Source organism: Pseudorca crassidens, chromosome 16 (genome assembly GCF_039906515.1).
Source record: "Pseudorca crassidens isolate mPseCra1 chromosome 16, mPseCra1.hap1, whole genome shotgun sequence".
In the NCBI taxonomy this organism is placed as follows: Eukaryota; Metazoa; Chordata; class Mammalia; order Artiodactyla; family Delphinidae; genus Pseudorca; species Pseudorca crassidens.
The window spans coordinates 32,982,540-33,000,674 of NC_090311.1; the positions used below are offsets into that span (position 1 = coordinate 32,982,540).

The 18,135-nt window shown below is 42.0% G+C and overlaps 1 protein-coding gene across 2 annotated transcripts; it reads right to left on the minus strand.

Annotated features, from left to right (window-relative positions):
- Nucleotides 1-5,640: 5,640 nt before the first annotated feature.
- On the minus strand, nucleotides 5,641-15,742 carry SLC35G1 (solute carrier family 35 member G1). Of its 2 annotated transcripts, none has more exons than XM_067709959.1 (3): nucleotides 15,545-15,742; nucleotides 10,865-11,045; nucleotides 5,641-8,884 (listed from the first exon to the last, which is right to left on the minus strand). In XM_067709959.1, the coding sequence occupies exons 1-3, from the start codon at nucleotides 15,669-15,671 to the stop codon at nucleotides 8,146-8,148; spliced, it is 1,047 nt and encodes a 348-aa protein (XP_067566060.1). In that variant the 5' UTR covers nucleotides 15,672-15,742; the 3' UTR covers nucleotides 5,641-8,145. The 2 variants fall into 2 exon arrangements, with proteins under 2 accessions (XP_067566060.1, XP_067566059.1); XM_067709958.1 differs by having other exon boundaries at nucleotides 15,494-15,742.
- Between the last annotated feature and the right edge of the window lie 2,393 nt (nucleotides 15,743-18,135).

The following is an 18,135-nucleotide window of genomic DNA, read 5'->3' on the forward strand; positions in this document are numbered from 1 at the left end:
AGTTTAGGGAACTAGGTGCTCAATCCTTTGCTTAGTCCATTCTCTTTTGTACTTAAGGTATGTGAGAAGCCAAATTATAATCACATGGGTACTTGATAAACTATGGATATACAAGGACTAAGGGGTGTTGATTTTATAATTGTAGTGTTAGTAGCTTGGGGGCTTGACTGCTTGATCTTTGGATAATGTTTCTTAAAATCAAGTTGAAGAGTCCCATGGGCTATATGGCAGGGTGTCGAGGGTACACAAACCCAGGGTAAACTTGACACATTTTCCTAGGGTACCAGAGATTTAGGGGATAAGAAGTTAAATAACCAAATTAGTCATTTAAAACAATATCTTTACACTAAAACACACCGATATATTATTAATTAGGATGCAAAAAATTACATACATTTTTTAAAAAGCATGAAGACTCAAAGAACTTTTGAGCTTGACATGGGCAGCTTCAGGCTTGGGGTGAGCAATAGAGCAGCAGAGTCAGGAGCAGAGGCTTGGGGATTGACACAGGAGGATTTTAAGACCCAGGCTCTGCCACTTATTAGTTACATGACCTTGGACAAGTCATTTAACTTCTCCAAGCCTCTGTTTCCTCAACAATGAAGTGAAGACAATAAACAGCCTTCCCCACAGCATTGCAGGATTCAGTGAGCCAGAGCACAAAAAGCAGTTAGGACAGTAGCCGACGCTAGAAGGACAAAATAAAGGGTAGTGGGTATTGTTGCTATGCTTATAGCTATGCCTCGGACATCTCCTCAGCTATGTCCCTCAGCTAGAAGGACAAAATAAAGGGTAGTGGGTATTGTTGCTATGCTTATAGCTATGCCTCGGACTCTCCTCAGCTATGAGGGGTACTTTAGGGAGAAAAGCTGGGAACTCCCCGTCTTGGTGCATCCCGTCTCTACAGTGGGAACACGTCTGCCACAGCCACCGTCCTTTCCTGCTTCTGAGGCTGGCCAGTCCTCCTGATTGGTGTGTTACACCCTTAGAAATGTTCCTAGTGCATCTAGGGAAGTTATGGCTGAATGCAGCTGGCCCAAGGTTCAAGTCTGTGTATTTAGGCAGCCCTGCACAGCTCTGGTCCTCCCTTCTTTGAGGCCTCAGGAGGCTATCTCATTTCTAGGTGCTTGGGCAGTATCTTGCTGTAGCCCAGGTGTACTGATTACACCATGTGTATATATGTCATGTTTGCATGTCATTTTGACCATTTTGAGGGCTTGACAATATTTGATGTTTCCTTGTTTTGACTGTGATTGTACATGGCTACTGCTCAATAACTATTGATTAATAGATTGAAAGAAATAAAACTAAAATATATGCAGTGTTGTCACCACCTTCTATACTCTCACATCCAGCTCTTGCTACATGAGAGGGGAGGAGATAGGAGAAGGGCATACATACCTCCAAATCCCCAAATCAAGAAACAATCCTGGGATTTCCTGGTGGTGCAGTGGTTGAGAGTCCGCCTGCCGATGCAGGGGACATGGGTTCGTGCCCCGGTCCGGGAAGATCCCACATGCCGCGGAGCGGCTGGGCCCGTGAGCCATGGCCCCTGAGCCTGCGCGTCCGGAGCCTGTGCTCCACGGCAGGAGAGGCCACGGCAGTGAGAGGCCCGCGTACCGCAAAAAAAAAAAAAAAAAGAAAGAAACAATCCTTTTGGACTTCCCTGGCGGTCCAGTAGTTAAGACTCTGAGCTTCCACTCCAGGGACATGGGTTTGATCCCTGCTTGGAGAAGATCCTGCATGCCATGTGAGGCAGCCAGTAATAATAATAATAATAATAGTAATATTAATAAGTAAAAAGAAAAAAGAAAGAAAAAACAATCCTTTCACCACAGTGACAAACACCACAGTGTTTCCCTGTCCTGTATTCTACCCCAGCTAGGTAGGAGACGTGAGGTACTGGAAAGGTCAAGGTCTTTGGGATAAGACAGACTTAGGACAGTGCCTCAGTTCCATCACTTACTAGTGAGGGCACTGGAATTTACCAGGTAGGTGACCTCCTTCAACCTCTTTGAACTTTAATTTCCCAATCAACCCATCTCCCAGAGTTGGCAAGGATTGAATGAGACAAAGATCAAGAAGCTCTTGTCCTGGATGGGACATGTTTAATAAATATTACTTTCCATGTAAAAATAATTTTGGGGACTTTCCTGGTGGTCCAGTGGTTAAGAATCTGCCTTCCAATGCAGGGGACGCGGGTTCAATCTCTGGTTGGGGAACCAAGATCCCACATGCCGCGGGGCAACTAAGCCCTTGCGCCACAACTACTGAGCCTGCGCGCTCTGGATCCCGTGTGCCACAACTAGGGAGATAAGCCTGCGTGCCACAACAAAAGAGCCCGCGTGCCGCAGCTAAGACCCAACACAGCCTAAATAAATAAATAAATATTTAAAAAAATTTTTTTAATTAAAAAAAATCATTTTGGTGCTGTGGAAAGGCAGATATTTGGCTCACAGCTGGGCAATGTTTTGGGGGATCTTAGGGAAAATTCAGATTTTTCTTTTGTGTTTTCTTCAGTCATGAAGTGGGAATTTAAGTCTGATTTGTAAGCTGGATAAGGGAAAGAGGAGAAAGTAAAAGGAAGTCAGTGATGGTGAGCCAGGTGATAAATCAGATTAAAACAATAAACATTTCTCTATGTATGTCTGTATGTATGTATATATCTCTCTATTTCTCTCTTTCATCCCCTCCTTTCTTTTCTGTCAAATCATCTTATTGTTTTTGTTCTACCAGTTTTATTTTCTATTTTATTTTTGGACTAGGTTATATATCCACATAGCTCAAAATTCAAAAGGTATAAAAGGGGATGCAGTGAAAAGTCACCTTTCCACCCTGTTCTTCAGCCGCCAGATTCTTCTCCCTAAAGGCAACCAATGTCACCAGATTCTTGTGTATCTTCCTGGAATATTGTTTACCCTCTTTTTACACAATTGATCACATACTCTGCTACTATCTGAAATCTTGCTTTTTTCACTTAATCTTGAAGATTACCCCACATCCATGCATGCAAAGCTCCCTTGCTCTCTCTTAATTTACTTTTTTTTTTCTTAACATCTTTATTGGAGTATAATTGCTTTACAATGGTGTGGCTTAATTTACTTTTAATGCCATTGTATTTTGTGTATGTACCATTACTTGTTTAACCACTACCCTACTGAGGAACATTCAGGCTAGTTCTGTTTTTTGCTATTAAGTAATGTTGTAATAAATAATCTTGTATATGTCATTTTTCAGTAAGCAAGTATATCTATAAGACAAATTCCTGAAATGGAGTTTCTGGGTGAAAAAATATGTGCATCTGTAAATTAATCGATGTCAAATTGCCCTTCATAGAAGTTGTATCAATGCATGTGCTACCCTACAGAGTAGCAAAGTCTTCTGAGTTTTCTAAAGTACACATACCAAGGAACCAAAGCACATACATAGGAAGTAATGGAGACAATTTGATATGACCCAATGACCATGGGCTAATTGGATTCTCATTGTTCCTTTGCTCTCTCTCGGGTACATAATCTGGACCTCTTATATAGATTTAGAGTTATTTAACTTCACAATTCTAAAATTAAACTCCACATTAAAGAGATTTCTAATTTACAAACTGATATTTAGCTGCATTTCAGACTGTCAGAACCTCATGAAATAGAAGGGATGGGTTTAATCTTTGTTTTTTAAGGTTTCAAATTTGATACCTCTGAAACCTATGGCTCAGAAAGCTTTTGGTCTTGCACCCCTTTACTCTCTTAAACATTTCTGAGGACTGGACTCCAAAGAGCTTCTGGTTCATGTGGGATATATATATTTTACAATATTTAAAAGCAAAACTAAAAAGTTTCCATTTGTTTATTTAAAATGATTCCATTATAACATAAATAATAACTTTTCTTATGAAAAGTAACTATTTTTTTTAATTAGTGATAAAAATAAGCATTGTTTCATAGTGTTGCAAATCTGGCTTAGGAGGTGATAGCTGGCATAGCACCTTGTGGAACCCAGTGGAACCTTTTCTTGTGGACTGGACTTCTATGGTAAAACATTTTCTGCCCTACCTTGATACCAGATATGTCTGCTCCTTACCCTCCTGCTATAAATCCTCACCCACCATTTCCAGGAAGTGATGGGCAGTGTCAAGATTCACGGGTTCTTTGTGAACTGGTTTTCCAAATCTGGTGTTCAAATAGGCTAAAACTTGAATGGGTCTTTGTGGATCACAGAGGGTCCCTCTTGCAGAACTCTAAGTGAATATGGTAGCTGTATTAGATTTGATGTAAGGGACCAAAGGGGTCATATAGTAGTGTGTTTGGGGTAATGCCCAGGCTTCACATGCCCAGCCTACACTGTAATTACCAAATCATCATGCCCAGTACTGACCATGGCTCCATACACCTAGATCAGAGGCCAGCATGTTATCAAAGAGATCTGGCTCTTCCTACTGGATTACCCTCAGTAGACTAATTATGCTTATTGGGTTAAAGGATAAGAGGCTAGAAGAGCCATGCTGAGTTTGAAGAATGGTACATGTGAAACACACAGAGAATCAGTCTCACCCCCCTAGTCAGAGCCAAGTGTGATACTCACAGAGCTAAAGCCAGAACTGGAAAGACGGTGACACCTATGGGTAAGATAAAAAGACTGGTGACCATTGGCAGCCCTACATGGGCAGATCAGCCAGAAAATTAGAGCTGTCAAACAGTAGAATTCTGTGCCAGCAGGAGGGAGCCAAATGAGGTTTGTAATCCGGAAAACTGTTCATACCATTCCTGGTGAGACTGCTCAGGGGGAAGGACCCTGCGCTAGGCATCATTTTGAAGAGGAAGTGAATGCTCAACTCTACCATAGTAACCACAGTTCAATACTTAAGTGTTTTTGTCCTCCTTTGGGGTCTACAAGTCCTTCTATGACACTTATTTGTAACATGGGTTGGGGCAAGTAATATTTTTCTATTTAATAATTGAAGCAAATGAGGAAAACAGGCTCAAGGACACTAAGTGGAAGGGCCTGGCTGGAAAGTGATTACACCACACCCAGATCTTCAGACAGCTAATCCAGTGTTTTATCCATTCTTCCAAGGTGGACTAGTATGGGTGGGAGAAGCTGGAGACAGTGGAAGAAACAGAAGCTCAGCTGAGCCGTTGGAGACTAAGAGGCTTTAGAGAGCAAAGAAGAGAGGGCAAAGAAAGCAGGCGAAACACAAAGGAAGGGATCCCTTGGCAAATGTGGGAGTTGGTGGGGAGACTGACCCGAGTATCAAATTTGTATTGGGACACAAGAAATCAAGTTGGAAAAGTAGGAATAGGGTTAGATGAATAATTTGGATGTGATGTGGTACATAAGAAGGCATTGCTATGGCTACATGAGAACCAGAGTAACAATGAAAGCAGGGCCTTAGGAAGATTAGTCTGGCAGTGGAACAAGGATCTGAGTGGAACAAAGAGTCTAGAAGCAGATAACCAGGATACTGTTGTGGTGATTCAGGTGTGAGGTGATAAGTCTCGGACTAAGACGGCAGCAGTGGAAAGGTGAGGAAAGAAGAATTCACAAGACAATAAGAAGACAGACACTCCATGACTTAGTAACAGATTAGCTATAGGAACAAAAGCTGCTCCAAGCTCTGAGGAGCTAGAAAAATAAAGGCCTCACTGGAACATAAGATTAGGACCTTTATTTCTGAGACATTAGATTTGATGTAACAGTATCAGAGAGACAGATAAATAATTTGAAACTTATTACATCATAACTGAATGGCCAGAGGTCAATCTCTTTAAGAAGTACATTTTGAAGCACATGGATGAAAAAAGAAATAAGGTATATTAGCTAGCACATATGCTATAATCATAAAAACCAAAATATAGTTTTCTTTCATATTAATTTTATTAGCAATTATAAAATAAAACCAGTTTATGAAAATAGTTCCCTTTTCAAGATATAGGAACTACAGTCTTTGCAAAATATACGCACCCATAATTGTTACAATACATATCCTTGTATATACCCTGGACATTATAAAAGTATTTAAGAGTCACACCCTGTAAAAGTTGGGAGAAGAAACATTTTCTCCAACTTTGGTCATATATTGTGACATTCAAGCACTTAAACCACACTGTTGAAATAAAACATGTCTCTAGTGTACAGGCCCAAAGGCATTTAACTTTCAAGGTCCCATAGGTTCTTTTATTGTGCAAGGTAAAGAACCAGGAGAGGGTTCCCTGAGAGTTCATTTACCTTATGTAGCTCAAGCAGTGCTTTACTTTCCGTACTTAATCATGGAACTAAAGGAGGGATCTTGGGCAGGTCCCCTCCCTAGCATCCCTAAACATGGAGCATGTCTCCTACAAGAGGACTCTAACCCTTGAGCCCTAAGACACTCTAATTCTATAATTATCTAACATACTTGCAAAATGATGCTTTTGCAACTCTAAACTCTAATATTGCAGATTAGGCTAAAGTTATAAGGATAGTGTGACTTTCCTAAATAGACCATTTAGGATTTATCTGGTGGGAAGCACTTGGGAAGATCAGCAAGCCAAAAATTTCCTCTTGGAACTACTGGAAAAGATCCTTTTCTCACCAAGGCATAAACCTCAGAAGCCCCAGTTCTTTCTTACTTCGGAAGAATTGTGATGAAACAGTGGGAAAGAGCCTATAATCTTTCAAATCTGTAGGCTTAAGATAAGAGCTCTGACACAGTAAGAGCTGGAGACCATTATAGCCTCACCAGTAAAGGGTTCACTGTGACAAAGAGCCATTTGCGTGTACTCTCTACTTCCTGATTAACCTCCCAAGGTTTCCTAAATATTACATTCTGTCTTTAACTGCAGAATACTGGCCTGATGAAGTTCCAGACATAAAATGTGTTTGAATTCATGATGTTAGTATCATGGTGCAGCACTGACACTTAATATCATACTGATATACTAGAATTTAACAGTGATTTTGTTTTCCTATTGAAGAAACTACAAAAATCAATCGACCATGGATTCACAGGTCTTTACATTTACTATATAACATGAAGCATTATTATATATAACTCCATAAGGGAAAAAGACTACAAAAATAAGTTTACTAGGATTACTGTATTTTAAAAAGTAATTTTAAAAAAATATACTCCAAAGTCCCCTAAGTATTTGGTTTAGAAGGTAAGAGAGGTATCTTAATAGGGTGAACCATAAGGAACTATGGTTTTTGTAAGTTAAAAAGGTAAAATCTCATCAATTTCTTATGGTTCAACCTAATAAAGCCCTGAGAAAATTTTATTTGGCATCACACCATAAATTCAAGGAGAATTTATAGAAAATCACATTTCTAGTATAGGGAAAACACTTCAGGATGGAAATGTGCACACTGGCCATGCCAAGATTTCTTTCTTATGATTTTTAAACACCTTAACTTAGAAAGTTAAGAAAAATTTAGTGCAGTTTCAAAAAAAACAGAGGACAATTAGACTTACAGAATGTAGCTACAGATGATAATGCCACTAAAACAGAACACTATTAGCCAAATTTGGTGATTTAAAGATTTTTTTTTTAAGTTTATGTATGAAATTTCAGCATTAGAGTGAAAAGGCACAAATATGGGTTAAAAGAATGACAATAATTTATAAAAGCCTTGAAAATAAGGCTAATTCATTTGTTTTATTAATACCATTAAGTAGGCACCTACTCCAGCTTTGGCCTCCTAAATGGGATTACATTTCAAATGAATTCTCAACACAACACTAATTATACAGCAGCATTATTATCAATAAGTTTCTTAGCCTCTACACTGCTAAAAGAGAATCTAAAATTTCTTCCCACCTATATCCCATCAGTACCAAAAATACACTTTTAAAAATTACATATATTTATACTTAAGAGTCATAAAAAATTGTGCAGTTTTTCTTCAACTAATGATGTGTTCTCTTACCAAATGCCACCCCAACAACCAAAGCCAAAACCAAAACCAAAAAATAACTGACACACAAAAAATAATAATTGCTACACCCAACTGACTGGCTATCCTCAACTAATTAAAGACATACCATATTCAAAAATGGTACCTTAACTATGAAATGTATATAGTCAGTGAAGTAAATGCAGATTTTCCAGGTGTGTATGCGGGTGGTATGTCTCAACTGGGTGATGGTGTACACATTTCAGCAATGATGCTTTATTTGGAGCTCTGGTACCATTTACGAACGGCCGCTCCAATGCTACTGGCTACTACGCATAAGGAGCCACCCACTGTCCACCACGACGGCACATCATGAAAGAAAATAATCTGAAAGATAAAAGCGAAGACCACATCCATAGTCTTCATTAATGCTACTAGTCCTGCTTTTTCTATTTGAATGGCTTTTGCGAGAAACATCTGACCTCCCAAACCAAACAGCCCAATTAGTATGAGAAATAGCCTGTCCAACCCACAGTGCGGCAGACTCCACTCTCCTAATATAGAAAGGGCAACGATGCACTCGGTAAGGCCAGCTACTACATAATACCAAATGCTCAACATGTAGTCCACAGATGTCCCTATTTTCCTTAGGATAACTAAAGTCACGGCAGCAAACACAGCGTGTACAAGTGCTGCGAAAGCACCTTTCAGGTGAACTGAATAGTCTTTATCCGTCTCCACGACTTCGGAACCAAACAAAAATGGCGGCCTCACGATAAGGATCACTCCGGTGATTGTGAATGCAGTGAAGACAGCGTCCCAAGGGCTATACTTTTCCTTGAGAAATATGCAAGCAATTATAGATGTAAACACTGGACAGCTAAATGAGATAACCGTGGCGTCAGCGAGGGATGTTGACTGGTAGGCGTAGTATAAAAGGATCATGGCACTAGAACCAAGGACTCCTCTGAGAAGGAGGAAGATTCGTTGACCTTTGGGGCCTATAAACCCAGTTCTGTAAATTCAAAGGAAGGAATGCATATTAAATGAACTCGGTATTTGTTTTCAAATTACATTTTTAAATTAAGCATTATCTTAAAAGTCCTAACTATCAGAAAACAAGGCAATAGTAAATTAATTATGTCTACAACTATTATACACCTTTTAGAAAGTGTTTCCTAAATATAGCTAATGACATTAAAGTGTTCACAGTAGAATCAAAAATAGCACAAGAGAAATACATAAATAGTATAAGTCAGCAAATATAGATATTATTTTCCCTAGGTATAGGTACATGCCTGCAAAAAAGACAAAAAGGAAAATATACTGAAATGTTCATCATGGTTATACCTTAATAGGTGGACTCATAGGTAATTTTCCTTTCTATTTATTTTCCCCAAATTTTCTATAATGAAAAGTGTTATTTTTATAATAAATACAATTTCATTATTTAGCTGCCCTGTATAAGAAAACTTGGGAATGCGAGTGTGCATTCTCAATCTTAGTGAGTTTTTCTGTTACAGCTGAAAGCAATGCTAAAATTTATTTCAGGCATTGAATATGAGACAACTTCTCATTGTTCTCCTTAGGAAAAGAGTTAAAATACGCTGGAAAAGAAACTGTAGCATTCGGATAAATATAACAACTGCTGCTCAAATGCTTTACACTTAAATATTTACGAAGCAGAGTGCTGTGTAAGTTCCTGGCTAGGTGCGGCTCACTGGTATGTGCCAGAGCTGGCCTTTGTAGAGCAGCGTCTAGGCTTGACATAGGGAGCCCTTGGTCTCTGGAGTTAGAAATGAAAGTGTGGTCACCTTTGGTCCATACTTTGAAAAGCTGAGAGTTTTTCATGATAGTGAAACATAAAATGGGTCAAAACAGATTAGTGCCAACAACTTAAGAAAATTCTTCTAAGTGCCTTCCTGCCAATACCTTTACTCCAAAATGGAGAGAATGATTGTGTTAGCATCAGTGGTCTGTTGCCACCTTTAGACATTTCTGAAGTCTTACCTACCATCGTTTCCTAAAATATTGTGACTTGTCCACACCTACACGGGAATTTCTGACAATATTTCTGATCTTAGAGGATTTTCACCTTTTTCACCAAAGACTTGGGATAAGGAGTGAAACTATTCTAAGTAAATCTGCACTGAGTTATAGATACAAAGAGACTTTGGTAGCAAGTGACTGAAGCTTTTAATCTGGAGTTTAAGCATCTTTACCCAAAAAGAAAAAGAGCCAGACAGCCACCAGGAACCCAACAGGCGCTCCTCCCAGGCGTCTAAGTACACGGGGGTCTGTAGAGGTTACAACAGTGTGGGGGAGGTATTATTTTCACCTGGGGAGGGTGTGTGTATGGGGTCCATGTAGAAGGGGAAGGGAGGCTGGGCGGGGAGAGAAGAGTAAGGATGGGGACTACAGTTTTCGTACAGGGTAGAGGACAAAGGATATCATTCCCTCCAGTTTACAGATGAGGACACTGAACAAGAAAAGAGCTAAAGAGGCCTTTCTCAAGATCCACTTTCCCCTTTCCCATGGCACCCTAGTGGGAAGACCTAAATATTATTACTGTAACCTTCTGTCTGCCCTGGTAGGAGAGCAGCCTGTTCTACTTAAAGAAACCTCTGACACTAGGAGACACTACTGTTTCCTCCTGTTTACTTTTTTCTTCCAAATACTAGTTACGCCAAAGGAAAGAGGGAGGGTGGTACAAGATGGGGGGAATTGTACAAGGAAAGCTTTGTTCTCAAAATAGGGGGTGGTAAATAACTGAATCTCTTTCCCCTCCTTTGTTTGGGCATGTGGTTGGTGCTTATGAGAGCATCTTCTGTGGGTGGATCCTTGTGACTTTTCATTAATCTGAGCCAAAGGGTGTAGGGACTGGTAAAGCTATGAGAGGGATAAAGCAGAGTCTGTAGAGTAGATAATTTAAGCAGGTCAAAAGATTTACAAACATTTATTAATACCTTCTACTTTGCAGGTAAGAAATACTTACTTTCTGTATATTAAGCAAGGGATAATGATTAGCATTTGGAACACACATCGGAATGCACTAATTTCTACAGCGTGGATGTCTTGCACTTTTTTAACAAATAAAGAGCCCACTGAGAAGAGGAACGCAGACAATAATGTGTAAAACAAGCCAAGTCCAGGACAGGGTGCTTTCTTCTCAGCTTCTGAAAAAGATTAAATTCTGGTTAGTCCTTGCTTCCAAGGGTATGTTTAATCACTTTTACTTAGAAATTGAGAAAAATGGAACAATATTAATAGCTAACAGCCTACAAAAATTACCTCCTAAGCATATCCGTTCTCTGGATCTGAACCATTTTCCCCACGAAGAATAAAGAACCATAGACAAAGGGCAACAATTTAAACCTACCTTTTTAGAATGCAGTTCACCCTACAAAATGGATCTCTTTGTCTCACTGAAGACTCATCCCTCACTCCTAAAGTCAAAAGGAAGTAAAAAGCTTGCCAAGATGGTGAAAGAAATCTTTAAGAAATGCTTATCAAGATGGCTAGAGAAAAATGCTTCCAAGTGATATTTTATATCATCTCATTGGTGAACTCGGCTTTATGTAGAAAGTGTTCTTTTCTGGAAAACAGGTCCTAACTGTGTGATATGGCTACTTCTTGATTAGCTGACTTCCCCCACAAGCCTGTAAGCTCCTCCAGGGCTAAGATCTCAGCTGCCCTGTTCAGGCCTGGCCCATGGAAGACCCTGAATAAATAATTGCTGAAGGAAATAATATAAGAAAATTTTGTGGAAAGATGTAGGGTCTAACACCACAGGCAAAAGCATAATCTGAGAAGGCTCTCTGTTTAGTTATTTTGAACAGTTAAGGAGATCTTAAAGTTTTCACGGTTTACGACTTATCTTCCATTTAGAACATAAACTCTTTTGAGGCTAGGGGCTAGGTTATCTATCCCTCTGACTTAGTACTTAAAAGTGCTTAAAAATTTAAAAAAACAAAAAACAGGACTGCCATCTGATTCTTGGTTTGATCTGAACCAGGAAACTTCTGCTTTCTCCAGGGCATCAAGTATTCAATCCATTAATGACAGTCTGTAGGAGCAGCCACTGCCTCTGTCTTAAACAGCTGCCTAAGACAGGAGTAGAACCTGCTTTCAGTCTCACCCCCATCATTCAGAGGACAGCAAAATGCAACAGGGTAAGCAGAGAACTTAAAAAGATAGGCCACACACTGAGGAATATTTTTTTTTTTCTTTTTTGAAACGAACACAAAAACAAGGACAATAGGAAGGAAACACAGTACTGGCCCTTGTTAGTTAAGAGCATAGCAGAGGTGAAGGATGTGTAGGCACATGCAATTTGTAGTAAAACAAGGATTATCATTCCAATCTAGGAATTTACAATGGGTTACTCAGCCATAAAACAGTATTGCACAAAGTTTGTTTGTTTTAATGCCCTTTTCTGATAAACACAAACACCAGGTAATACATTTCAACATCCTCATGTTAATTAGATACCTTTGCCCACAAGTGACAAACAGTTTGCAAAGTGGGACCAAACTCTGATGATGCACAATCTTCCTGGGGGTACACTTCAGCCTTTGTAGTAAAAGATGCCATTCTGGTCAGTGGTCTCCACCTTTTCCTGTTCTAGGTGTACTGCTGAAGAGAATGACTTGGAGCTAGCAGTCATCACGTAATAGGTTATCCATTATAAGTACCCGAATCCTCCACGTCGTGTTCTATATCTATGTGCTCAGATACTGTAGGAACCAAACTGCACATACCCACTCAGCCCATGAGAAGGAAGCTTTAGAAGACTTCCAAGTTAAGCACCACAAAATACATGTATTGGCTCTGGTCAGCCTTAGAGGTCAGTTTCTGAAATTTCAGAATGCAGGTCCAAATAAAATAGTTTTCTTTCTATAAATTTATTTATTTTTTATTTTTGGCTGTGTTGAGTCTTCATTGCTGTGTGCGGGCTTTCTCTAGTTGCGGTGAGCAGGGGCTACTCTGCGTTGCGGTGTGCAGGCTTCCCATTGCGGTGGCTTCTCTTGTTGCGGAGCACAGGGTCTAGGCACATGGGCTTCAGTAGTTGTGGCTCGCGGGCTCTAGAGAGCAGGCTCAGTAGTTGTGGTGCACGGGCTAGGTTGCTCTGCAGCAGGTGGGATCTTCCCGGACCAGGGCTCGAACCTGTGTCCCCTGCATGGGCAGGCGTATTCTTAACCACTGTGCCACCAGGGAAGCCCCAAAATAGTTTTTCTTAAAAGAAACCCAATCCTTACATAGAACCTACACCCTCAGAAAGAACAGAATAGGAAGATCGAGGACAGAAAACATCTCCCTGGTCTATATTTCAAGGATCTTCTCCAACCTAAACTTTTAAAATTTTCTCCAGGAATATTTTAACTTAACATGATATTTTAACTCTTTTAAAACTTTAAGTTACAAGGTCTAGTTTAACTTGATTATTTGTTATAAGACTGAGGACTGGTTCTCCTCAGGCAGACCGCAGTCTCTTACAGAATAGTAATTTCAATTCTCTCTGTCAAAGGAGATGGACAAGAGAGTAGCATAATCCAAAGAGGCATCTGCCTATGTAATATGCTTCCATGACCATATTCCACTGAAAACATATCTAATAATTTGGCAACTCTAAATAATTCAAGTTAAGTAAGTGGCCACAGTGCGATTTCCTGAGTCAGAAGAAAACTGAAAAGTTGCTCACTTTCTCTATCCTCTGCTTTAAACTGGTGATTCACTACCCAGGTTGGGAATTAGAATCAACTGAGGAACTTTTAAAACTTCAATGCCAGCCCTACCCTAGACCCACTGAAATAGGACCTCGGTCACTGTAAAAAGCTCTACTGGTTTCAGGGCCACTGCTACCCTAAGGAACTCACTCCTTCCAGGGGGATGTGAGGCACAGACTTAAGACAACTTCTTTTCCTTGCTTCAGTCTAAGACCCACACTGTCCCTCAAGAAAATAAACAGATGTCTTAGGATAGCTATGTGCTGTCTGGGAAGGTTATCCAAGAATGTAAGAAAAATGGGTAACAGTTTCAACCTGAACTTGAAAATGAACTTTCTTGAGATAACCAGTTGGGTTAAGAAGCTAAAATGATACTGTCACAAAGTTCAATGACCACAGTACGGGGGGGGTGGGGGGGTGTTAAAGTGTTTCTATGGCAATCCCATTTTTGGAATATTATCTGGTCACTTCATCTAAGTCTTATTATTAGCAACTTTCTTTGAAATTAAAAGACCCCTCAAGATTCTTAGGTGGAACTGCTTACGTAGGTTTTGCCACCTTCTGCCTGAAGTATGCCTCTTTGGTTCACAAACAGGGGAATCATTTAAAAGTTTGCAAGGACTAACTCAGCAGTCCATCGTAACAACATTCAGCCATAGGATGCTAAGATGAGAAACTGACTTCTTCAAAGCTGCACATCTGGTCAGCTCAGCTGAAGGTAACCCTTACATAAATGATCAGAAACCTGATCATTTCTCTTAGCATTAAGGACAAAAATGCAGCAAGAACCATCTCCCTGGGGTTTGTCTCTCCACAAAATGTGTGAATTTTCTGACTCTCAAGAAGTGCAGACAGAAAGCGGGATCGGCTAAGAGACATAGAAATCCCAGGTCACACTTAAGGGAGGTGATCCAGAGGATGAGGTGGTGCAGACTGTGTAATTTTGTCTTGAAAGGACATCTGCCTATTTCTCTTTTCTTTGAGGAAGCTGCTCCAGGTGGGTGGTGGAGTTTAAGGAGGAATGTGCTTGGGGCTAGGAGAAAGGGCTCTGGGCTGGGTCCCTAGCAAACTGGGATCCTATCCCTGGTGCTGCCCGGACCTGTGAAGTGTCTCATCCACACATGCTAGATCTTCGAAAAAACAAAACAAAACAAAAAAACCCTCCCAAAGCCCTCACCTTCCCAGGCCTCAATTTCATCATTTGTGAAAGGAAGACATTGAACAAGATAAAGGCTTTCTCACACGAGGTCCCTGGCTTTGGAAGCGGGTCCGTGAACCTCTTACCCGTGTTTGTAAGATTGTGCCTCTGTCTCATTTTGCATCAGTTGCTACAAATTCCTTGTAACTCAAAAAGGTTAAGAACCAGTAGTAGTCCCACTCAACTCTGCCTTCCCAAGATTCTAAAACTCTGAGACAAACGTTTTTCTAGACCCGATGCTTTTCAACTTCCTCTTCAAGCAACACCGTTTACATTGAGATCAGTTTTCTTGCTTAGCTTCCTCCCAACCTCGGCCAGCTGCGGGATGGCCTTTCTCCCTGACTCCCAATCTCGGGCAGGGCGCACCGAATGGCAATCTGACTCCATGATCCTGCCCGTAACACTTTAATCACTTTAATTATAAGAACAGTTTCAGAATCCCAAATGGGTTCCAAAACAATCAGAAACTTTCTCCGCTCTTCCCGCCGATGGGGGCGCGGGGGGCTTCTGCTTTACAGCCCGCACCCCCCCCCGCCCCCAGGTGACAGCACGAGGGTGTTCACGAGCTCCGAGCAGGGTGGGAAGGGGGGGCGCGGTCCACACGGGGCCCCCGGCCGGCGGCTGCGGGGACCCCCACCGCTGGCGCCCGCCCGGTCCCCCACGGGCGAGACCCGCACCAGGGTCCGTGCGCCGCACTCACCCTGCTCCGCGCGCGAGCCGCACGGCAAGGAAGGACGCTGCCAGCACCCACCGGGGCCGGGCGTCTCCGCTACCTCGGTGGCCGCCGACTCTTGCCTGGAGCCCGGGGGCGGGATGTCCACCAGCGGCAGCCCGGACTCCAGCCGCTTGGCGGCCCCAGTGTCGTCCACGGGCCGCATCGCCCAGCCGGCGATCTCCCCGCGGCCACCGCGGCGTCTGGCGCCGGCAGCCGCGGCTCCACTGCTCCGCTCTTCCGGCCCGCGGAGGTGGCGGTGCGGCGCATGCGCGTGCGGCCCTTTCGCCTCCCCACCCCCTCCACGGGGAACCGCGCTCGTCCTCTCCTACCCTCTCACCTTCAGGTCCCCGAGGGGAGGGCCGGTCGCCTCCCAGGTCAGCTGCGGTGCCCGGGCCTGGCCCCAAGGCGTCCACCCCTCTGCTGCAGTCTGGCTAGACTGGCGAGCGTCTTGGAATCATCCTTCCCAGGGCACACTAGACCTCTTTCTGTCATTGCGAAAGGAGGCAGGGACCCCCGCGGATGGTGTAATCTTAGGGCGGCCAGTCGGGAGGTTAGGGGAGTGTGCATTTATTTCTCCGTGTGGCGCCGCATTCAGCACCTCTAGGACACCCTGAAGACCTTGCCAAGCACTGTGCCTGTCTTTGAAGGATCGTGGGTTTTACCTCTGTTTTCTGTCGTTGCCACTTATCCAAGGAGAGTAGAATTTTACTGGTTTTAGGTTTTAAAAAAAAAAAGATTAGCACGTAACCATACGGGATATGTATCTATAAGACTGGGGCAGAACCCATTTATATGTTTTTTGTAACTGTAGGCATTCATTATTGATCTTTATTGTCTGTATTTCTGTCTGCCCATCTCTCTTCCTTCCTCATTTACTTCGTCCTCCCTCCCTCCCTCCCTCCCTTCCTTCCTGTTGTCAACCAAGTCATCCTAACTCAGTTAGAAATAAAATTCCAATAACCTGATATAACTGCACCTGGTAAAATCAAAGATTTATGTCATTTGGCCCTAGGATTCACTAATACCCTCTTTATGTTTACGTAATTCTTTTTTCATCTCTTTGTTTGCTTCAAATGTGAAAAGAGAGTCTCTGGGCAAGGATGAACCTGTCTAAACTGTTCTAGGTCCAAGTTCAAGCAGGTTACTAAACAAGAGAATGAGGTTTGCTTTTACTTAGATATTTGCACAAAGGGATCCACAGCTGAACAATATTGGACTTGAAATCAGGAGTCCTGGGTTTTGGCTCTGATTCTGTCACGGAGTGCGTGACCTCGGACAATCACCACCGTGCTACCTGAAGCCAGCCTTGGTTACTTCATTTAATTGACAGAGATAAAGTATTTCCCTTCCTACTTTGCAGAGTTGTTGTGCAACTAAAGTGCAATGATGTGGGCAACAGCACCGAGTCACCCGAAAAGCACTTTACTGGGAAAGCAAGGTGTATTTTTAAGTAGGGAAAACATATAATTTATCCTCCAAACTGGGACTTTTTTTCTTTAGAGTAAAAAGGGGAGCTCGTTTAAAAATTATGCAGGGCAGTAGGCACAAACTGGTACTGCCCTAGGCAAACTGGGACAAATGGCCATCTGAATTCTAACTTAATTAACATATACCTTTGCCTTGTTCTTAAAAAGAATTTAAGGCTGCTTGCAAAAATCTGTACCCCTGATTTTATTGGTGGTTGTAAAAGTGTTTTGGTGGGGAAATTGTAGGGAGGGGTGGTGAGGGTGGTAGCTCATGGTTATGAAGGAAGAACCAAGAAGCTCCTCCAAACATCTGGAAATCAAGTGCAACTTCACAGTTGCATTCTGAGATTTAGATGTGCAGAACATCTGAAGAGCCCATGAGATGTTGTGATTTATAAGAAATATGTATTTGGCCACATTCAGATAACCAAAATATATTTCTCACATATATTTGATCTTCACCCTGGGTTCCTGGCTCATAGCTCTCAAAATCCTTGGAATTTCCTGAGCAGTAAGAGCAATGGGAACATGTTTTGTTATAATATTTGGGTTCTTGTCCTCAGGTCCTGAAATGGCTTCTGAGCCTTAGAGGTGAAACAGATGTCTTGTTATTCATAACAAGCTTCTTTCCACCACAACTGGGTTTAACTTAAATGGGGTAACTTTTAAAAAGCACCTAAGGATGGGGGCCCGTTGCCAGGGTAACCAACCCCGGGATTAGAGGGTTAGCACTTTCAGTCCCACCCTCCACTCTCCACTCTCCACTCTCCACTCCTGGGGGCGGGGAGGGGCTAGGGGCTGGAGATTGAGTTCAATCAGCAATGGCCAGTGATTTAATCAATCATGCCTATGTAATGAAGCCTTCATAAAAAACCCAAAAGGTGGGGTTCGGAGAGCTTCTGGGTTGGTGAACATGTGGAGGTGCTGGGAGAGTGGTGTGGCCAGAGAGGGCATGGAAACTCAGCATTCTTTCCCTATAGCTTGCCTTATACATCTATTCTATCTGGTTGTTCCTGGTTATATCTTTTTATAATAAACTGGTGATCTAATAAGCAAAATGCTTCTCCTGGTTCTGTGAACTGCTCTAGCAAATTAATCAAACCCTCAGAGGGGGTCATGGGAACCTCTGATTTATAGCCAGTTGGTCAGAGGTACAGGTAA